The following is a 23,231-nucleotide window of genomic DNA, read 5'->3' on the forward strand; positions in this document are numbered from 1 at the left end:
AAATTGTGAAGATTTTTGTGGTTAAAGTAAGTGTGATAAAAAAAAAAACTGATTAGAAATTATGATATATGTAAACTGCTAAAGATGAGGTAAAATGAAAATCAGATAGGGGGGACTTGGGGAAGCCCACCTAATAATGTTTAGAAAAAATAAGGATAAGGCAAGAATCTGTTTCTATTGTTTGTTTTCCTGTTTGTGTTATTTAGTTGTGTTATAAAATGAATATATTTTTTTTGAAAAAAATAAATAAGAGGGCATGGGTCCAAGAGAAGCAAGCATCAAGACACACACTCAAGAGGGTTGAGCCTATCTTTTCACCCACCCAGAATTTCAGATACACATGGATATTAAAACTGGGTATATGACATGAGTCTTTGGAATTCCAAATGCCTTCCACTGTTCTAGCTTGCTGCCAATGCTTTAGTTAACTCACCCATAAGGACACGCAAGAGCTGCCTTGCTTTGCCAGACCTATGTTGTGCCTAGCTGAATGTCTTGGCTCTCAAGAACAGCCATAACTGGAAAAGAGTAAGACACATGGCCAATATGGCATGCTGCAGTTTTGGGCAGCCTCAAATTTAGGAATGCTCTTGATAAGAATGTAAGAACAGCCCTGCTGGATGGGGCCAACCAGTATCCTGTTCTCACAGTGGCCAACCAGATTCCTATGGGAAACCCACAAGCAAGACCCAAGCACAAGAGCATGTGTGTGCGTGCGCACACGCGCACACCCACCCACCCTGCAGTTTCAAGCAACTCATATAAAGAAGCATTACTGCTTCTGACCATGCAGGCAAAGCATAGCCATCGTGACTTGTAGTCATCAGTAGCCCTTTCCTCTCCCGGTGTGAGAATATGCCTAGCTGTGAACAGACTTTTGATGTGTCTATCCCAGAGTTGCCTTGTCTAAGGGTCAGCTGCTCCCCTAGGATCTCAGCTGGGATGGGGGCTTTCACTGTTCCCCTCCCCAAGGCTGATCAATTAGGAGATTTGAGCCTGGGGTTTCCTGCTTTGGTACCTTTGAGGATGTATCTCTCAGTTACCCCACCAGCTAATAGCAAATTTAGCAAGTCTCCAAGTTCTGATGATTTGTGTTGTCAAAATGGCACCTTCTGTACACAAGGGTTGAAGGAATGGCACAGTCTGAAATGCTTCAAAGCACTTTGGGAGGAAAAAGACCATTGGAGGGTGTTTGGGGGGTGGGGCGGTGGGGAATCAAAACAGCCCAATGAGGATTCAACATTCTCAGGGACCACAGTGTCTCTGTGTCTCTTGGGAAGGAAAATAGGGTGGTGGGATACAGTATCCTGAGAAAGGGAAAGGTCTGGTTGACTGGAACCCTGAACAGGAGCAGCCTATACTATAACATTTTGTTGCAGGTCCCACTTGGACTGACTATCTTATCAAACAAAGCTTGATTCATGAGCACGGTCTGAGAACACATGATGCAACAACCTTGCAAAGTAGGCCTGTGTCTGATCAGTGCCTAGATGAGAGGTCACCAGGAACCCCATTGAGTTCCCTGGCAGAAAAGCAGGATAGAAATATCACTGATGACAATAAACTGTTTCTGCCAATGAACTAACTTTTTAGTTTACTTCATTCAAGATAGCTTTCTTTTGCATTTGCTTTGCCCTGTTCCCTCTTTCTCTTTGGGAAAAGGTACTCAGACAAGCACTCAGTTCCCTTGCCCAGAAGGGACCTTCAGCACCAGGCTTGGGAATGGTAAAATGGATGACTGTGTCGCTTGCCCCAGAGGAGCTTACTGCCCAGAAGGAACTGCCAAACCAGTGCTCTGCCCACCGTAAGTAAAGGAAGAAGAACGAAGCCAATTACTTGTTACTCAGAGTAGACCCATTGGAATTAAAAGATCCAAGTTAGTTGTGTTCAATAGTTTCAGTGGGTCTACTCTGAACATGACTACCATTGGATACGACCCATACTGGGCAATACTTTGATATTGTAACATGAAGCACAATAGATTAATTATAATGCTAGGTAAGCTACAATAATGAGTCAATGACATAGGAGCTTCCTAGTGCAAAAACTTTCCATCTTTGTCTTTTAAAAAATAAAAAAATAAAAGACACCTAGTTTTAGACAGTCACTTTATATTAGGTAAAGGGTAAGGGGACCCCTGACCATTAGGTCCAGTCGTGACTGACTCTGGGGTTGTGGCACTCATCTCACTTTATTGGCCAAGGGAGCCGGCGTACAGCTTCCGAGTCATGTGGCCAGCATGACTAAGCCGCTTCTGGCAAAGCAGAGCGGCACACGGAAATGCCGTTTACCTTCCCGCCGGAGCAGTACCTATTTATCTACTTTGACGTGCATTCAAACTGCTAGGTTGGCAGGAGCTGGGACCAAGCAACGGGAGCTCACCCCGTCGCGGGGATTTGAACCACCAACCTTCTGATCGGCAAGTCCTAGGCTTTGTGGTTTAACCCATAGCGTCACCCACATCCCTCACTTTATATTGCAAACCTATTAAACCCAGAAGCATTTCTGTGCCCCATGCCCTCCTGTGAACTCTGGACCATTTTTAAAAGGACAATAATTGCAGATCTCATTGTGGTGCTAATAAAGGAAATGAGGCAACCCCACTTGAGGGCAGTGGAAAGGGAGAGCAGGAAGCCCACACCACAAAGCAGAGGGTCCCTTTTTGCCACCAGATGGCAGCACTGATGAATCTCCCCTTCCCCGGCTAATCTTAATGGTAACTGTCTTCTGTCTTCTCCTTCTTCCTTATGTAGGGGGACTTACCATTCAGAACAAGGAGCAAAATCAACTAGTGACTGCATACCCTGCCCTGGAGGGTATCACTGCCCTGAATTGGGCACCATAACTCCATATGCATGTGGAGCTGGCCAATTTTCAGTAAGTACCACCAGATTTCTTAGGCAATGGGAATGACTTTATAGGGGTGGAGGAGAAATTTGGTTCAGTTCAAACCTACCTAAAAACAGTAGGCAAACTGAAACACAACCATCCTTTAAGAGTTGAAATTCTTTGAATTTTGCAATGCATTTTCTCCTGCTGAGTAACGGGTAGAAAAATGCATATGCTAGGGTAAAAGTTTGCATTAAAATGCATGTACTGGTAAAAATAAGATATACAAATGAATTATATTAAGGGAAATTGCTTTGCAAAAGTACGTATATTAAATAAAATTGCATACAATAATATTAGGATAAATTTGCATTAAAATTATGACCAATTTTTACAGTTGACTAACTGCAGCCAGGCTATACCAGGTGGCCTTTGTTTAGATTGTTTCATGGTAACAGATGAAAAGCGACCATCTCTGGGTCCATTTTTGCAGCTGGAGAGGCAATGGTCTTGAAGGCTGTGTTTTAGCAAGCAGCCCCACCCACAGCATAGAACTAGCTCTACAGTGTTCTAGTAACCCATCCATAATCATTAATGCAAATCATAGGAGGGTTGGGGTGTTTTTTTAAAGATACATTACAGTAGACATAGAAATTGCTGTAATTTTTAATAGGGTCTGGTCACCCAGCTGGCCACTTGCCATTTTGAAGAAATGTGTCATTTGGACTATTTTCTCCTCCTCGTTGTCAGGAAGGTTAAAACTCCAGAAAAGAAGGAAGCATATTTTACTATTCCTGGTTGGCTCCTGGGGAGGGTAGAAATTACAATTCAATTGAATGTTCATTTTGCCATCAAAGATTTTAAAAAAAGAGGAAAGAAAAGAAAAGAAAAGGAACGTTAAAGCCACAAAATTGGAGATGAGCAGCATGGGTCTTCTAACAAGCAAATGGCAAACTCTGTGGCTAAATTGTGATTAGAAACATTTCCATACTGATGGAGAACAAAAACAAAACACTTTCGCTCTCTGTTATATGCATGTATTGTTCCCATCCAGGCTACTTTTCTGCAGCTTCAGAATGTGGGCAATTTATCATTTTAGAAGAACCATTTTTGCGATCAGAGATATGGAATGAATGATGAGTTAGAGCCCTGTGATAGACAGGCATAGATTGTCTCACCTGTTTTGTCTTTTTACCTGGGCTGTAAGTTGAGTAAGTAAGACTCACAGGGATTATTTCTAGGGGGGAAAAAAGGCTAGACCTGCTTTAAAATAGAGAGGCAGGTCGACAAGCGATTGGAGGCAGACTTAAGAGAGCATACCGCAGAGGCTATAGAGGAAGCAGAAATAACGGCCTTGAAATCCAGGCAAGGGAGATTCAGGAAGAAATGTTGATCTGCTCATTTGCAACTTCTCCCTGCTTCGTTTTGCAGGAGCTGCTAGGAGACTGAACTTAGGGCAATGGTACCAGTTGTCATTTGCACCGCATTCCATATCGGAATATCTGAAGAGCTCTGCTGAATCAGGTCAAAGGCCCATCTAGGGCAGCATTCAGATCTTACAGTGGTCGGCTAGATGACTATGGAAAGCCCACAAGCCTGACCTGAGTGCAAAAGCACTCAGCAAGGTTGGGTGAGGGACACGATTCCCCACCAATTCCGAAAGGCTGCCCAAAGGAAAGGCCTTGTTTCTCACTGCAGGGAGCAGCCTTGCTGGTCTGTCATAGCCAAAACAATGAAGAGTTTTGTGGCACCTTAAAGAGCCACGCATTTATTGTGGCATAAGTTTTTGTGGACCAAAGTCTGCTTCACTGAACACATCTGATGAAGTGGGTTCTCATCCTTGAGCCTCCTGCTCATTCTGCTTAGTAGGGCCTTGACATCAACCCTAAATTCCTGCCCTTATAGCACTTCTGGGTCTAACACCACAGAATGTGAATTTGATTGCTGGCCCTGGCCCTATCTGATGCCATCCTTGGTGAGTGAACTGGGTCACATTTCAACAGACTATCCTATTGTCAAAGTACCTTTGCCTCTCCTTTGGATTCATTGTACATACCCTAGGGAATCCTTCCAACAACTCTGAAAGGTAGGTCAACATTAGTCCAGCTCTGAGCTTAAAATGATGCTACAATGATAATCCCCTCCTCCTGTTGTACAGGACGCTGGATCCACCTCTTGCTCACCCTGCCTCATTGGGCATTACTGTGCACACATCAACACCAGCAGGGAGGTTATGCTCCTTACGATGGTCTGCCCAGCAGGTCTGCTTTGCCCTGAAGGATTGACAGCTGCTCCAAATGCTAGTGGCCATGCCTGCCCAAGAGGTTACTATTGCCCACGGGGTGATGTTGTAAGTACTTCGTTTTGATCATCTTTACTTACTGTTGTCCCCTTTTCCTATGATCCTCTATGCAGGGATCCCATGGAATGAAATTGCTACAGAGAGCTTAATGCCTACGGGTCTAGAGCAGGAGTTGCCAACCTGATACCTACATGTGTTAGGGCACCCATGAAGGTTTCCACTTTTTAAAAATTCCGGTTTCTTTCTGAGTCACTCTGTGCAATCTCCCATTCAATGTATAGTTTGGCTCTTGAGGTGCTCTGTGTCTCCCGGTTCACTATGATAGAGAAATCAAGAAATTACTATAACTGTTTCACTTTTTGGCCAAAGTGGATGAAATTTACAGACATGGGAGCCCGTCCAGAGTGGATTAAGATTATCAGATTGTAGACAAATAGATGGAAATAAAAATAAATTTGCTTTCCTCTATGATATCTTGGAGATATATACCTATATGCAGTTTCACACTGACCCTAATTTCTGATGCATTGCAATAGGATTTTTAAGCCCTGTCTGAGATCTTCAATAAGCCATAGGCCTCCGATATAAATTGTACAACAGAACACTGTCTAGAACACTGCCTGTAGGACTCTGAAGAGCTGTGGGGTCCTTTTTGTTAAAGCAGAACAATGTAGGTTTTTTTAAAACAACAACAACAGTTAAATTCAACCTTTAACTATATATCATCTATATATCTATATATCTATATAACAATCCTCCACTGCTGTGCTAAACAAACAACCAGGCAATGTTTTGGACAGCCTCATTTCTTGCACAGCCCATGGAGAAATAAAGAGTGATATAAAAATGCACAGCTATTCTGTACAAAAAGAAGAAGAAGAAGATACAGAAAAACAGCAACAAGGCACTCTATGGCTTCACAGGGACACTGATCCCTGTGGGGATGATTGACCTCATGTGTCAACTTGGGAGGAGAAAAGACCTCCAAATAACCCTGATTTGCTACATTATTCAGCCCAGGCACCTCTCACAATTACACACTTTTCTTACCTTTGCTATGTTAATAGGACAGCTGTCGTGGAAGAGGAAGCTGCACAATTAGAATTGAGCTTATTGAGCCTGAACACTCTAAAGTACTGTATTAAATGTGTTATTGCTGTTGTTTTCTTCAAGAATCAGCTTCATTCCTCTTGTTGCCTCCAGCACCCACCTGCCAGGCCGTGCCCTAATGGGACTTACAGTGGCCAGAGGGGACTGGGCAGAGCTGACCAGTGCTTGCTGTGCCCCAAGGGCAAGTACTGCTACAGGGGAGGGCGAGAATCCCAAGGAATATCCCAGCCCGTGAGTACTCATGCCCTGTCTTCTACTTAAGCATGCACCCTCCCAGTTCTCCTTGAATTCTTATGCAACACGCCCCTCCCTTCTATTTCCTGATTGTATAATTGCCTCACTAATTGTGTTGTCAGGCTGGATTCTCTCATCCTTACCATGAGAACTTCACCCAATTAACAGCCCACTTGTGTGTGACTCTCCGTATGCGTTTCCTTTCTTAGACTGGGACTTGTCCCCCTGGATACACCTGTCCTCTAGGAACTGGGTTCCCCTTCTCTTTCCCATGCCTGCCAGGCTCCTACTGGGATAATTCCACTGTGGGGGGAGGAGATGTATGCAAACCGTGCCCAGCTGGATTCTACTGTGACTCTGTTGCTGTGACCCAACCCAAAGTATGCCCATTGGTAAGTTGCTGGGGAAGAGTGGAATGGGGGGGGTGGTACCTGCATCAGAATGTTGCACAGGGTTCCAGCTAGCCAGCCATGCCCTCTCCCCAGATACTCCATTCCATTCCCCATCACCACTCCAGTTCCTCTGTTTTCCCCCTTTTCGTCCAACAGTCAGCCAGCATCCCATGCCCCATTGAGCATGCTTCGTCCTCATTAAGTCATTCTGGAGATTTTTCCACACTTACGGGATTTTTCTTAACCTCCTCCTCCTCCTCCTCCTCCTCTTCTTCTTCTTCTGCTTCTTCTCATGAGGTTTTCTCAAGCCTTCTGGTACCTCCCCTTGTTTTTGGCTGCAGAAGAGATTGAGACTTAGAGATTGAGTTCACCATTAGTACAGAGGCTATGCATCTTGGGACCAATGGCCATAAGATGGTGGCTTTGTTTTCTAGGGGTCTTTCTGTGTCAGTGGCCAATCCCAGCCTGAGCCTTGTCCGGCGGGCACCTATGGCAACAGGAAGGGGTTGGCAGGCCTGCAAGACTGCAGCCCATGTAGAGCAGGTTTTTACTGCAGTGCTCCTGGACAGACAACCCCAAGTGGTCGGTGTGAGGCTGGTTTCTACTGCTGGAGTAGGGCGGTGTCACCAGTAAGTAAATCTCTTGTGTGGATCTTTCTGTCTTTTCAGAGGTAAGTCTCCCTCTTTGGCCTTTCCAAAGAATGCTGGTGGAATTCCTCGTTCTAGGCCAATGATAAATTTATAGCAGAGATTTATAGCAGGCCTTAGGCCTAGGGGCATCCCTCTCCATCTGGCTCCCCAAGACACATCCCTCACCAGCTTTGCTCTACATATCCTGGTGCCTTTCTTGGTCCTTGATCAGGTCTATTTAATAGGTTGTATATAGCTGTGGGTTAAACCACAGAGCCTAGGGCTTGCCGATCAGAGTCGTCCGCGACAGGACCTAATGGTCAGGGGTCCCTTTACCTTTATATAGGTATATAGTTTTAATTCTATCAGTGTTTAATTGTTTTTTAATTATTATTGTTTCTATGTTTTTAGATGTTCATATTTTTATCTGTCAGCCACCTTGAATCCCATCAGGGGAAAAGGCAGAGTATAAAATAAAATAACAACCACAACAACAGCAACAACAATGACTCTGGCTTGCCCAGATGGAAATGGAGGGGTGTCAGTGGCTGCATTCACTTAACAATTTATTCAGTTTCCTCAATGTTTCCCTTACTGTTAATTTCTGCATTGTATTTAAGCTTTCACAAAATGCAAATCTGGAAATCCTAGTGAAATCTAGTGCGAGCTTAGTTATCATTTCCATGTTAATAGGTTCCAGAAGAAGTCCTTTTGCAATTCCACGAACTCAGAAAATCACGGGAGTAGTGACAAAATTTGGGGTGCTTATACCAACATACAGTTCTTTCCTTTTTTCATTTGAGTGGGGAGTATTGTTGTTATTATTTATTAAATTTGTATACCACCCTATACCTGAGACCCCATAGGTCTCAGGGCAGTTCACAACATACAATTACAATATAAAAAGCACTAAATACAGCCTTTGGCTCCACCAACTATTGCCATGTGGCCCTTGGTTGGTTTGCCTGCAAAGGAATGCTGCCCTCGTAGAAACCAAGATTCCCTAGTCCTGATTTCCAGTATGGGAAGGGGCTTCGCCCAGCCTTCCCACTCCATGTGAACTCAAAGCAACCTTTCAATTGTTGGATCCTGAATGCAGGACCAATTAATACTTCATAACTGAAGATTAACTAGAGCTATCTGGTTGAATAGCCAAGCTGGTCACATTTAATTAAGCAGGAATTTCAGCTTTAGCAGTTTGCTTTACATTGTGCTTTTTATACTTTGTGAACTGCTTTGAAGTCTGTTCTGTCATTATGCCATTACAAATTGATAATAATAATATAAGTCTCAGGACAGAACCTTTGGGCTGTTCATTAGCTTCTCTGGTGATCCAGTCAAGAGCAGTCTTGTTTCTTCCATTCCCCAAATCCAGCAGCCCACAGATGGAGTCACGGGGAATATCTGCCCGCCTGGGGCCTACTGCCTACCTGGATCATCCATCACCACTCTCTGCCCTCCAGGAACCTACAGCAACACAAGTGGTTTGAAGCACCTGAATCAGTGTTTGGATTGTCCACCTGGGTGAGTTCTTCATCCTATAGGTGAATGTCGCTTACCTGCACAATAATAGGACTGTGACCTGCAATGGCTAGAGACCCCTGGGCCAGGTTGAAGCCCAGGTGACATGCAGAACATAATGGCTTGTAGATATATACTGCATAAATACTTTAACAATCAAGCTGCCAGATCGACTGGCCCAGAGGGGATTAGGACTGAGTTCAGGTGAATCTCTGCCAATGCTAAAGATTCTCCTCTTTACCTGGACATTTGGCACCTGAGAGAGATATTTTAGGACTGCATTTATCTTGACTGCATTTTGTTTTAAACTTGGTTCATTTCTTGTGATGGTACTCACTGGGATTAGAGTACCATCGCCTCTTTCGCTTTCCCTGTCCATGGTATCAATATATGAGAATGAACACCTCATTTTCTTTTTACCCCCAAACCCCACTTTTTAAACTTTGTTGTAACTCCTCCTGGGACCTCATGGTGATTGGCAGGTAGGAAATCTAATAAAGAGCAATGGAAATAGCAAGAACAATGATGGAGGAGGAGAGCATCATCAGGAGAACTTCATCCACCATGGAGCTTCCAGCTATGCCCGCAAGAAGTTCTACAGGCATAGATCAATTGCTGGGCATATTACCATTGGCAATCCATGTTAGGCCCCAAAATGGAGCACTCGGGGGGTGGAGATGGTCTTGGATATTCTGGATCCAAAATTCCTTCGTTCATCAGGAAGGCTCTAGGATCGGAGGGGGGCATCCTTCAAACAACCACCAGACAGAAGCATAGCTGTCTACTTTTCCCTTTTCTTGCAAGGAATCCTATTCAGAATAAGGGAATTTCCCTTAAAAAAGGGAAAACGTTGACAGCTATGGCCAGAAGGCCCTGGAAAGTTCACAAAGCAGGCCTTTTAAGTGATATACATTCCTTTTGGGTGTGTCCTAGTTCCCCAATACTCAAGTTACATTGCCTCCATTAAGTGGAAGGGAACAGGGGTCTCCTAACAACTCACAGCACCCTCAACAAACTTCAGCTCCCAGAGTTCTATGGGAGAAGCCATGACTGTTTAAAGTGACATCATAGTGTTTTAAATGTATGGTGTGAATGTGAACTTGCTGTTGACTATGCATCCTCCATAAGTGTGCTGGATCGTTTTAAAAAGGCATTTGAATTGTGTCTGTTCATCAATCTTTACCATGGAAATCCATGGTCCCAAAGGCTGATAATACGGAATTCCAGTTAATCAATTTCTAAGATAAGCACAATTTTGGGCGTGCGGATTTGCCATATCTATGGATTTACTTGCTTGCTCACTATGGGGGATTCCTAGACGACACTTCAGCCCACATGGTTCCCAGGGCAGTTTACAAAGAGTCTAAAAACAATAAAAATCAATGGAATAAAATGGAATAAAGTAACCACCTCTATAAAAACTGGCAATTAAGAGCAGCAGCTGAAACCAGTTCAAGCTCAGGACCATAAAGCACTTTTAAAGGCCTGTGAGAATAAAAAGAAAAATCCTTCACCTGGTGCCAAAAGGATAACAAAAAAAATTCCAGGTGAATTTCCCTGGGGTGGGAGATCTATACACAGGATGGCACCACCAAAGGGATCCCTACCTCATCACCAACCCATGCCAGATCTTGAGAGCACCCAGGGAAGGATCTCAGCAGATTATCTCAGTGCTCGGTGAATGAGAGAGTTCCAATGTAGACTACATTTTCTCCTCTAATACTAGGCTTTACTGTGATGGGACAAACCCTCAAGCTCCAACAGGGCCTTGCAAACCCGGCTACTTCTGCCCTGGTGCTGCTAAAACAGCCACCCAGATGATGGCTAAGGAAGGTCACTACACCCTGGAAGGGGCTATCCAGCCAGAGCCCTGCGCTCCTGGGAGTTTTCAGCCGGTAAGCAGAACCTGACCTATAGATACTACAGCTGTTTTTGGATGAATGTGTTTAGGAAGTGTCTTGATCGCTTTATATTCAAGAGAACCCCCAAGTGATGCGCAAAACTGAAATGCCATGCAATATATTAATACTCAGATAAGAAATTATTAGAATAACATTGTACTGTTCAACCAGTAATACACACAGTCACGCACCATCCATATTCCTCAATACAAAATTCCAGCTGGTCACTTTATAAAATAGGGTGAGGGAATTTTCACATGCCTTTTGGTGCAACTTTCCATGGGTTACATGCAAGTGGTGGGTAGGGCCAGAGACAACTGAGGGCAGAAAAATGGACATGACTCTGCCCTTTGGCACAGAAGGCAGGTGGACTAGATATCCTTCCCACTGTCATCTTGCATTTCTTAGTACAGAAAGTATTGCTCTGATGTGTAAAGATGTTTCCTATTTTACTTAGTTCAAGAGGGTTCTGGAAGCTTCTCTGTGTGAAAGAAGCAAGTAGAAGGTTCATGATGTTTGGGTTATTCCTTCAGAGAAGCTGAGTATAGCTGGTTTAAACTGGTTCTCTTATCTCTTTCAGTCAAGGTCATGCTAACTATAATAATAGACAGCAAAGAAAATCCCGTGTTGCAAAACAGAAAAGTCTGAACAACAACAAGCAAGACTTCGGTTAATAATATACTGACAATATTTTTATAACACTATACTGTTTCAAAATTCATAAACAGAAGACATATAATATGTGCATGGAGTCACAAATTAATAAGAATTAAATAAATGTTCCATGAACAGGAATGGTAGGAGTGGTAGGAGTTAATGTCAAAGATCACTGAAATGAAGGCAGAATGCCTTTCCATAGTCAATATCCTACAAACATGAGGTGATGGGTGCTCTGAACATCACAAAAGGGTGCTCTGAGCACAGCAGCAGACAGAACAGTTCTTCCAGGATAATGAACTGTTTCAGTGATAATTCTTTAAAAGGTAAAGGTAAAGGTACCCCTGCCCGTACGGGCCAGTCTTAACAGACTCTGGGGTTGTGCGCCCATCTCACTTAAGAGGCCAGGGGCCAGCGCTGTCCGGAGACACTTCCGGGTCACGTGGCCAGCGTGACATCGCTGCTCTGGCCAGAGCCAGAGCCAGAGCCGCACACGGAAACGCCGTTTACCTTCCCGCTGGTAAGCGGTCCCTATTTATCTACTTGCACCCGGAGGTGCTTTCGAACTGCTAGGTTGGCAGGCGCTGGGACCGAGCAGCGGGAGCGCACCCCGCCGCAGGGATTCGAACCGCCGACCTTTCGATCGGCAAGCCCTAGGCGCTGAGGCTTTAACCCACAGCGCCACCTGTGGGTTATTCTTTATCAGCTGGCAATAATATAAAATGAAATAATAATAGGTCAGAAGGAGCCTGGGTTTCACTCACTTTCTCTTTCTATCTCTTTTCCGTCTGGTGTGGTGTTCTGTATGCTTAGTGTTAAGGTTTTAGACTTCTTAGAAGTTATTGTTAGTTTAAGTATAAGTCTGCTGCAACTGGATTTCTTATGGACAGTGCCAATCCTGAATGTATTGGATTTGTGACCATTATGCTCATTTGCCTTCAGTAGCTGTAAAGCTCTGCTGGATGAAATATAATTGCCTCTGGCCTATTTTGGGGGGATCCTGCAACGTGTTTAAGCTGTCACTCTGCTAACTATACATTGGAATCTACTTTGGATCAATACTGAGTAGAATTTAAATGACACCCCATCCCCATTCTCCTTAACCCCTAGCATCAGTCAGATAGGGCTGAATCACTGCTGTGTCAAACAAAACAGATGAATAGCCAGGATCCGAAAAACTCTAGATTTGTCTTTGCTGCTGCTTTGATTAATAGTTGGAGGAAAATTTTAATCAGCAGTACTGCAGACTTAGGGCATGCTTGTTTCTAAGGCAATTCCACTGTGTTGCTTGAATAAGGAAATGAAAAGCAGCATAGTAAGATTGGCCTAATGCCGGGTTGGTGAACTGCAGGCCCGTGGGTCTTATCCAGTAGGTGGTCCACTACTTTCCAACCTAGTTTACAAGCTCTAACAGAGAGTGGTATATTTTGATTATGAAGTTGTAAATCTGCCCATGCTTCAGTGTCTCAAAAAGGCACCTATAATAGGATGTTCTAATGTATTTATCATCAATTAATTGAGTGATTAATTGCTTAAAAGGCAGGTGATTAATCTGTTTTTTTTAAAAACTGTAATTGCTTGACAACACCCCTATTTTTCCCCTCGTGTGTAATCTGTTCATTCTTAGCCACTTCACGCTCTTTAATGTCTCCCTGATTTTCCTAGTAAATCTGCAGTAGCTGCTGATGGGTTAGTTGGCTGTGAGCCAAATCAATCCACACGAGAGAAACACAAAAGAGGAGTTTAATCTCTTCCACCCCACTAGAGAATCGCTGAGCCTTGGAACAGAGTAGCAGGGGCACATGTTAGGTTTTCCTGCTCCCATTTCATCTACAGGGATGGGGGACAGATTCATTCAGAACCTTCTTAACTTGCGCTTCCCGAAGAAGTACAGAAACTGGAAGGAAGCTTTCCAGCAAAAATTTGCACTTCTCTGAATTTTGCAATACAGTTCTCTGGCAAAGTAACAACAACAACACACAACTGTGTGAAACAATGCAAACATCAGAGAAAGGAGCACGCAGAAGTGAACGTGTTTCTGAAAATAATGTACAACAAGGCATTATGTTGCTTGATAAAAATGTATATGTTGGGCAAAATCACGTAAAATATATGTGCATTAGAAGCAATGTGCATGAAAATGCATGTAAATATTCATGCATTGCAGCAGGCTGGACTGGATGATGCTTGGGATCCATTTTAACTCTACAATTCTATGAGTCTATGCAGAGTTTCTTAAAAGATAAAAATCACACACTGGTGTGGAAATGGAGCAAACTGATACTAAGATTGGAAACAGCGAGAAACAGGGAGGGTTCGAAACAGATAGATTTTTCCTTCCCTGTTTTCATCTGAAGCCTGACAGATTTTTTCCCTCCATCTCTCCTCTGTCTAGAGTCTAGCCCAGTCTTCTTGCAGGGAATGTCCTGCGGGGATGTTTTGCAATCACACTGGCCTGGTGAAGCCCTTGACTTGTCCCAAAGGATATTACTGCCCAGCTCGGAGTACGCTGCCTGTTCCTTGCCCAACGGTAAGTTCTAGAGTTGTGACAGATTTCTCAGTTTAGAAAAGCCATGGGGAATCCAGAAAACACATTCTATTATCTAAATGTGATACTGGCACTGCTATAGGTGCCACATAAAACTCATTCCACATTTGTCAGAAATTGATCTTTTAGTGTGACCTCGCACTTCGGAACTCCCTAACTATTGACATCAAGCAGATACCCTGACTTTACTCTTTTCAGTTTGGCTAAAAACATTTTGGTTTAGGAAAGCCTCTCCAGGCAGGTAGAATCTGGTTTTTAGCTTACTGTTTTAATTTTAATTCTTTTTTGAATGCTTTAAATAGCTGTTTTTAATTATTTTTACTTATTGCTTTATTTCTTCTGTAAACCGCACTGAGGTGCGTTGTTGTTGTTTACAGCCAAGCAGTACATACATTCAGTGGCGTAGCGTGGGGGGTGCAGGGGGGGCTGGCCTCACCGGGCGCAACATCTGGGGGTTAGGGGTAGGGGTAGGGGTAGGGGGCGCAAATCCACAGGTTAGGGGGCGCAAATTACTTGCCTTGCCCCGGGTACTGACAACCCACGCTACGCCACTGCATACATTTTATAAAATAAATAAATAAAATTAAAACGAACAAATTTCATCACTGATTCCAGAGCTACAATGGATAATGAATATTCAAAATCCAAAGTTCAGTCCTGAATCTAAATGCACAGATGAAAATTTATCACCAGAGCAAGCTCCAAAAGGGTTGCAGGGAAAGAAGATGACTGCATGCATAGCCAGGGTTTTGCTCCCTGTTTATACCTCAGCAGTTCCTACTGCTGAAGAGACAAGCTACTTTTGAAATTGGGGAGCTGCTTATCTCTTCACCTGCAGCAAAAAACTAACAAAACAAAACCAGCTACTCAGGCTTTTCTGTGCACATTTACTTCTTTTAAATCCTGGCCATTATCAGTGGATTAGTTTTAAAGTTGGCATGTTCAAAAATAGGAGCTTTTAGGACTCGTATGTCAACAGATTCCTGGACCAAACATTTATTCTGCTTTTGTGAGATAAACCGGGGTGTTATGTTTTTGGCATCTGAACGATGTCACGCTGATCTGCATGATGTCACACCACGCATATCCACGTGTTAACATTTTTGTGCTCAAACAAATCCCATGATAATTATTTTCTAGTGTGGGAGAGACTGCATGACCCCAGAAGAGTCTGAGTGATTTGTTGCTTCAAGGGAAACACATGGGAAAGCACCTGATCTATTTCTTTAAAGTCAGATTTGCAGGAACAGGAAAATATATGTTTACCAGATTCTGGTTGCTATTGTTTAAATCGTAAATGGTATTTTTTTGGACAGTGTACATTGTCTAAAGCCCAGTTCCTACTGAGATTGTCAACTTGTGTCTGGGCTGTACCTGTTCAGACTGTACTGAGTACTCACATACGGCAACACTCTAGGCTAGACTTTTCTCCCTGACTAGCTATCTGAGTGCAGCAATATTGAATTCCTACAGCAAAATGTTTCTGCTTCCACCTTCATCAACTGCTGTTTCAAAGGTGGCCTTTTTACAGCTTTGAGGATGCAATGCTTCAACAGCCTTTGTTCACAGAAACAAAGGGCTTTTCCACACCTTCATTTTGCCCTGTTGTCATCACACACACACACCCCAAAACTGGGAAAACTGTGGTTTAGCACTGACTTGGAACAAACAGCAACCGGGTTTTCGGCAGATGGCTGTTTGTTCCGATTTAGCACTAAAGAGCAGATTTCCCAGAAGAAAGCAATGGGGCAAAGGCAAAACCACTGGGACTTGTACTTTCTAGACATGTGAAAAGTGGAATTGTGGAAGAGCCCTACATGATACTGGTACTGTCCGGAAGGCCATTGTGTTTTTGTGTCCAGGGTGTACATGCAGAAACTGTCCTTATGTACACACTGGACACATGAACACCTCATGACTCCACCTGGAGAATAGTACCAGCATCGCTTATCTTAGCATTCCATCCTCAGAGCACTGTAGCTTCCACCTTGAAAACGGCACCATCACTTTGCTATAAGAATTTAAAATTTCTGTTTTGTTAGTCACTGAAATAAATACATGGTTTTAGTGATCACCCTTACCAGGATCCAGAACAAACTTGCCTGAAGTGCTGTCTTATGCCAGATAGATAGATAGATATGGAACTATTCACACACCTGCAGTTTGATGTACAGTCCAGACCTAGTCATACCATGTTGGCCAAAATTCTCAAGTCCCAAAGAACCAGAAGGCAGTAACTGCAGAAGATGTTGAAGCAGCCTAATGGTTTTCTCCTATCAGGATCCAAAGAACAATAAAGCCACATCTCCATACTCAAGAAACAAACCTGCAGTTTCAAACGCCTTTGGTCTTCTTACATAGGAAGGGGAGGTCTCCTTTTTTTTTAAAAAAAAAAAAGACAAGTCAAATGTTCACAGGGTTGGTCTGCAGATCAGATTTTGGTGAACCTTTGATATAGTTTTAAGTCAGGGAGACAGAAAATCAGGCAGAGCATGTGCCTTGACTTTCCCTTCTCCTTTGACATACATTGTTCTTTTGTGGTGTTGGCTCCCCCCCCCACCTCCCGCCTGTTTTATTCAGGGTACCTACTCAAACATCTTGGGTGGCACCGGAATGAGCACCTGCAAGCCATGTCCAGCAGGCATGTACTGCAGCAAATCTGGCTTAGCAGTGCCTGAAGGACCCTGCCAGCCAGGATATTACTGTCTCCAAGGATCCAGTAGTGCCTCCCCGGTAAGTGTGGAACTGGTGTCCTGTCTGGGTTCCCATCTCCCACTTTTTTATCAAGATTGCAATCTGATACCTATGCCTCTGCCCAGACCCAAGGGATGAGAGATGCAGGTGTTGTTTAGTCGTTTAGTCGTGTCCGACCCCCTGGACCAGAGCACGCCAGGCACTCCTGCCTTCCACTGCCTCCCGCAGTTTGGTCAAACTCATGTTTGTAGCTTTGAGAACACTGTCCAACCATCTAGTTCTCTGTCTCCTTGTGCCCTCAATCTTTTCCAACATCAGGGTCTTTTCCAGGGAGTCTTCTCTTCTCATGAGGTGGCCAAAGTACTGGAGCCTCAGCTTTACGATCTGTCCTTCCAGTGAGCACTCGGGGCTGATTTCCTTAAGAATGGATAGGTTTGATCTTCTTGCAGTCCATGGGACTCTCAAGAGTCTCCTCCAGCACCATAATTCAAAAGCATCAATTCTTCAGCGATCAAGAGAGATGCAGGTAGATCAATGCAACTGCAGGGTGAGAGAGATGCCGAAGCCGTGATCGGAAGTTGCACAGGTGCAAATATCAGAAAATAGTTCGAAACTGTTCTCTGTAAGAGAACAGATCCCTATTATTCAGAACTACTTGAGGGATGTGATGTAACATACAAAACAGAGGCTGAAGGCAGTTAAAGAAATCATGGTTCTTTAGAAAGGTCTGGAATTCATTGGTGACTTCATTAAGGCCTCTGAGCCAATGAGAATTCAGCTAGCCCTTTGACAGTCAGTTGCTTCTAGGGAAGGCTTAAAAAGAAGTCCAGGTGCTTTGATTGCAGTTCTCTGTCTTTTCCAGTAGTGGCTCTGACTCCAGAGTTGGGCTGTCCCCAATATAAGGCATGCTGGTCCTTCTCAATGAATCTTGAGAAATGCATGTTCTACATTACATTACAACTGTACTTTTCTCTTTTCCAAGGCTGGCCTCCCCTTTGGTGGCCCTTGCCCTGCAGGGCATTACTGTCCAGCTGGCACAAAGCAGTTCAGGGAAATGCCCTGCCCGGTGGGGACATGGAATGAGCAGAAAGGAGGCCGGGATGCCAGCTGGTGCCTGCCTTGCCCACCAGGGTTTTTCTGCAGCAGTCCAGGCCGTGTTTCCCCAACAGGTCCATGTGCTCCAGGTGAGAGAAGGCAAGGGTGGTTTCCTTAGAGGCACTTCAGAAGCTTCTTTGCTGACAACTTGAAAGGGGCCTCTCATAATAATGCCCCACCCCTGAGGGAAAGGCAAACACTGTTGCTTATGTGTGCGCATAATATGTATCCATTTTCAATATCTGCCAGTATGTAAGTGGAGAGCTGGTGCTAACCAACACTTTCCATCTATCCTACCTCACATCCTTGTTGAGAAGATAAGGTGTGCAATTGCAGAGCCACGAATAGATATACCACCTTATATAGATTGGCCCAGACCTTCGTTCAACCATTTCCTTTTGTTGCTGTTTCCTTGCTTGTTTTCCATTGTATATTGTCATTTCTATTCCTAATTGTACTTGTTAGTTTCTTGTTTCACATGAAAGGTGACCCAAAGCCACTTACAAAGTAGTAAAGTCATATTGCAGAACTTAATGTTTTAATTTCTGCATATTGTATGCAACAGCCTATACGCTGTTTCCTTCCATGTTTGTAGCAAGTAGTGCCCACAAAAATATCTATGACACTGAACTATAAGTAGTTGTGGTGAGCATGTCTGTGTGAACTGGCCCTCAGGGCTAAACCTCAATTTACCAGACTCCTTCATAGGTAACACTAAAACAGCAGAGTTATGACCCTTTTTCAGCCCAAGGGCCACATTCCCTTCAAAGCAACTGTCTGGGGGCCACATGAAAGTTGCATTTGGGACAACCCTCACCTTTCTACCATAAACGACATTCTATTCCTGCAAGCACCATACTCTAGCCTGGCATGCAAGAGACATTAATCACATTTCAATGACACATTCAAAGTACTCAAAGAGGTGTATGACCCAGGAAGACATGTGATCTGAGGAGAGTCCTGGGGTCCAGGAAGAGAGATCTGGGGCAGGGGCTACATTTGGCCCCTGGGCATGAGGTTTCCTACCCCTGTGCTAAGCAAAATCATTGCTTTAGAGTTCATGGTTAATATGGAGTGAGACAAAACCCAAACCCGGATTTGCATGTAATGCTAAGCTGAACTATGGCTTGTCTGTAGTTAGTGCCACAGCATGACCAAGGGAAGAATGAAACAGCTGCAATTTCCCCTATGGGTACTGTGCACCTGCTCATTCTTGCTAAGCCATAGTTTGATTTGGAATTATGTACCAACTGGGCCAACATGTGTTTGCTGCAGCAGCACATAGTTAAAGTATGGAACTCACCCCCACAGGAATCAATGATGGCCACCAACCTACAATGGCATTAAAAGAGGACTGGATAAATTCTTAGAGAAGGCTATTGATGGCTACTAGCCATGATGGCTACTGTAGGCAATAATGCTTCTGAATTCCAGTTGTTGGAGGCCACAGGAGGGGAGAGAGCTCTTGTGATTGGGTCCTGCTTGTCAGTTACTTCAGGCATCTGGTTAGCCACTGAGAACAGGAATTTGGATTAGATGGACCATAAAGGTAAAGGTAAAGGGACCCCTGACCATTAGGTCCAGTTGTGACCGACTCTGGGGTTGCGGCGCTCATCTCGCTTTATTGGCCGAGGGAGCCGGTGTACAGCTTCCGGGTCATGTGGCCAGCATGACTAAGCCGCTTCTGGCGAACCAGAGCAGCACACGGAAACACCGTTTACCTTCCCGCCTATTTATCTACTTGCACTTTGATGTGCTTTCGAACTGCTAGGTGGGCAGGAGCAGGGACCGTGCAATGGGAGCTCACCCCGTTGTGAGGATTCGAACCGCCAACCTTCTGATCGGCAAGTCCTAGGCTCTGTGGTTTAACCCACAGTGTCACCCACGTCCCTATGGACCATAGGCCTGATCAAACAGGGCTCTTCTTATGTTCTTCTGCAGATTCTCTTTTGTTTCTTCCTGCAGCAACTAGCAGTTTAATATAACCTACTTCCCCTCTGCTTCCAGGTTTCTATTGCAGGGGTGGGACTCGAACTTCCAGGCCAGCAGACAGGGCAACTGGAGACCTGTGCCCCGAAAACCACTTCTGCCCTGCAGGCTCCTCAATGCCATCTCCATGCCAAGATGGGGAATACAGCCCAATAACAGGTCAGGAGTGCATGTTTGGCAGGGTGTCTCTTTCTTTGTGTCCATCAGACATGGCTTGTAGGAGTTGTCAGTGGTAACACTGAGCTGAATTTTCACCTGCATTTTCAGGGGACCATTTGTTCTCCTACAAAAGGGTGGGGGGAAATTCTGCTCATGGGGGGAGGGAGAAGAAATAATAGAATGTTTTTTGGGATACTGTATGTATGCAGAAAGGATTTTGCTCATCTTACTCAAACGGTGAGCTTCATTTTCTAACTTTTAAATTTTAGGTAGGTGAGCATGCAATACTTTTAGTAAAGTTTAAACGTATCTGAGACATAAACTCATTGCTTCATTTAAGTGAGCCAAACCTTTCCCCCATAACTCCAAACACCTCTAGCAAATTTTCTCCCATTTCCCTCTATTTTCATGAATGGCTTATTTTCACACATACATACCCAAATTGCTGGGGGGAAACTGAGCCAAAATACCAGTCTAATTCCAGTCAATAGTGACCAGCAAGTTCCCTTTAGCTTGAATCATATTGACTCAGAATTATTGACCCAAGATATTTCACTGAGAATTCAGAAAATAGCTTGGCTTATTTTCAAGGCCTACCCACCTCATAACTCTTTCCTCCCATCCACTGATTTCCCAGATACTTTTCTCTCCTCCTCTGAGCTAACTTAGCGTCTAGCTTTAGCATCACTAACAACTAGCAGCTGCAACTGGGAGGAAGGAAAGGAGGGAGGTATCTATTTCTCCCCTCTCTGGCACCAGGCCACAAGGAAACCCTGGGAAACTAAATTTTCCTAAGACCATTGGCAATTAAATCTGAGCTGGAGAAGAATTCTCACATTTTTAAGTTTGTCTCATGCTTGAGGGGAGCAGTTCTAGCTCCCAGGATTTGTATTTTCAAGTTTGAGAATATGACTCACAAGTTGACAGCCAGCCTTCCTGTCATTTTAGCACCAGCCAACCCAGAGAGAAATACAGGTGTGTGTGTGTGTGTGTGTGTGCGCGCGCGCGCCTCTCTGTGTGTAGGCAGAGCAAGCGAAGGTCATTTCAAAGTACAGAATGTGGAAAGCAAGGGAACAACTCAGTTCTCCTTTTCTTTCCTCAGGTCTGGAGGAGTGCTTCCCATGCCCAGCTGGCCTTTATTGTAAAAATGGCGTACGGTTCCTCTGTCCACCTGGGTTCTACTGCCCACCAAAGACTGGAGCCTCTCCTCATCCATGCCCACCTGGGACTTACAACCCATCTTCTGGTAGTGACCGAGCAGAGAGGTGCCAGCTGTGTCCTGCAGGTGAGAAACTGTTTCAGGAAAATAACAGATGCTGCAGCTGTTTTGTTCGAGGGCCTTCTGGCTGTTTCCTCCATGCGAGAAGTGAGGTTACATGGAACCAGGCAGAGGACCCTCTCAGTAGTGGTGCCCACCCTGTGGAATGCCCTCCCATCAGATGTCAAGGAAATAAACAACTATCTGACTTTTAGAAGACATCTGAAGTTTGAAAAAGTTTTTAATGTTTGATGTTTTATCATGTTTTTAATATTCTCTTGGGAGCTGCCCAGGGTGGCTGGGGAAAATTATTATTATTATTATTATTATTATTATTAGCTGTGCCTCTTGCAAAATCCAACTCCCCCTGCCCTGCCCTCCTTCTGTAGCTGGTTTGCCAACACAATTTATTTATAATATGCAGACAAATCTCCTCACTGGCTCTCATAATCAAGACATGAAATCAAAGCATGTCCTGTTCTGTTGCAGCAACAGGATCATATTTCATTGTGCTGTGGTAGAAGGTCATTCTAGCTGGTTATCTGATTCCTTGTGTTTCCACGCAGGGATGTTTTGCGGTGAATGGGGATTGCCTGCTCCCTCTGGCCCCTGCCTGCCAGGCTTCTTCTGCAGTTCAGGTATTGATCATTTTTCGGTGTCTTGTATTTTTTTTTTTACCAGCGCAGCCATGAAGAATATCCATGTGGTTAAAAAAATGCTATATTTATTTAAAATACAACAACATAGTAGATCTGCAAACAATAAATAAACATAGTGAACCAAATCAAAAGATAATGCCTCAGATATTTACCCCACCTAGATCTTGAAATTCCCTTTTGTGCCCAGAGTTCTGAACCAGATGGACTGCTTAGTTGTCCCAGTTACACAATACAGCTGTGTCATGGATTGGGTTTATGTTGCTGTTGCAGGTTCCAGTAGCCCAAACCCAGATGGAACTTCTCCCATGAGTGCTGGAGGCCCTTGCCCAGCTGGACACTTTTGCCCAGCTGGAACCAAGTACCCTCTGGCATGCCCTGCAGGCACCTTCTCGGACAGGTATGAGCCTTGAAGACGGTGTGTGGTTGTGCGGTGGAGAATGACTCCTTCCCAGGACTAGCCCAAAACATTTTGTTCCCTGGGGCAGAGGATGAGACAGCACCCCACCTCTAACTCTATGTACAGAAATCAGCTGGACTGGTAGATGAATCTGACTTCAGCACTGGCAATGGGACAGCACCCTCCACCACATCTCTGAAGGTGCTGGTTGGATTGTTTGCTGTGATTTCTGTGTTGCGGGGGGGTTGACTAGAGGAAGCTGGAGGTCCCAATTCTAGAGAGTGTCAAGCTACCTTTGGGGACCCAGTGCACTGCTCTGTCTTCTGTTACACACACACACACACACACACACACACACACACCTGCCACCTGAGGCCACGACCTTATTCTGCCTAATTTTAGGGCTGAGCCTGCTTCTTTCTGCAGAAAGATGAATAATGGGCAGTACTGGGCCCCTGGATTGGCTGAACTGGGTATAATAAATATGGGTATAATAAATTCACAGTGCCAGGACTAAAGGTAGGGGAGAAGATGTGCTTAGCAATCATAGCTGTCAACTTTTCCCTTTTCTTGCAAGGAATCCTATTCGGAATGAGGGAATTTCCCTTAAAAAAGGGAAAACGACAGCTATGTTAGTAATGTGTAGCTACTTAATGCACATTTCTTGAACTAAAAAGGTCCTTTGAAATTTGCACCTCTCCAAACTTCATGCTTCAGTTCTGGGACCAAAGAGTGTTTGCAGAAATGCATATATGAGTGAAGAAGTCATTATGAAACTACATTGCAATGGAGAAAATGGCTTGCAAAAATGGCCATGTTAGGCATGCATTAGGGAGGAATGTAAGCAAAGATCTACA

The 23,231-nt window shown here is 44.3% G+C and overlaps 1 protein-coding gene across 8 annotated transcripts in view; it reads left to right on the forward strand.

Annotated features, from left to right (window-relative positions):
* LOC307203588 (uncharacterized protein) overlaps nt 1-23,231 on the forward strand; it is a 151,077-nt gene that overhangs the window by 45,802 nt on the left and 82,044 nt on the right. For 7 of the 8 annotated variants that reach the window (XR_013833309.1, XM_079954466.1, XM_079954463.1 and 4 more), the window contains 15 exons: nt 1,663-1,804; nt 2,754-2,877; nt 4,988-5,179; nt 6,335-6,472; nt 6,685-6,867; nt 7,302-7,496; nt 8,872-9,020; nt 10,744-10,912; nt 13,971-14,105; nt 16,704-16,856; nt 17,800-18,001; nt 19,920-20,060; nt 21,163-21,345; nt 21,885-21,956; nt 22,248-22,374. Coding sequence is in view for 7 of the 8 variants with exons in the window: in XM_079954466.1 (XP_079810592.1) it covers nt 1,663-1,804; nt 2,754-2,877; nt 4,988-5,179; nt 6,335-6,472; nt 6,685-6,867; nt 7,302-7,496; nt 8,872-9,020; nt 10,744-10,912; nt 13,971-14,105; nt 16,704-16,856; nt 17,800-18,001; nt 19,920-20,060; nt 21,163-21,345; nt 21,885-21,956; nt 22,248-22,374 (2,305 nt within the window). In the remaining variant the exon portion in view is untranslated. The remainder of the gene's footprint in view (nt 1-1,662; nt 1,805-2,753; nt 2,878-4,987; nt 5,180-6,334; nt 6,473-6,684; nt 6,868-7,301; nt 7,497-8,871; nt 9,021-10,743; nt 10,913-13,970; nt 14,106-16,703; nt 16,857-17,799; nt 18,002-19,919; nt 20,061-21,162; nt 21,346-21,884; nt 21,957-22,247; nt 22,375-23,231) is intronic. The other variant, XM_079954469.1, reaches the window with a different exon arrangement.

This window comes from Podarcis cretensis (assembly GCF_951804945.1).
Source record: "Podarcis cretensis genome assembly, chromosome: 15".
NCBI lineage: Eukaryota > Metazoa > Chordata > Lepidosauria > Squamata > Lacertidae > Podarcis > Podarcis cretensis.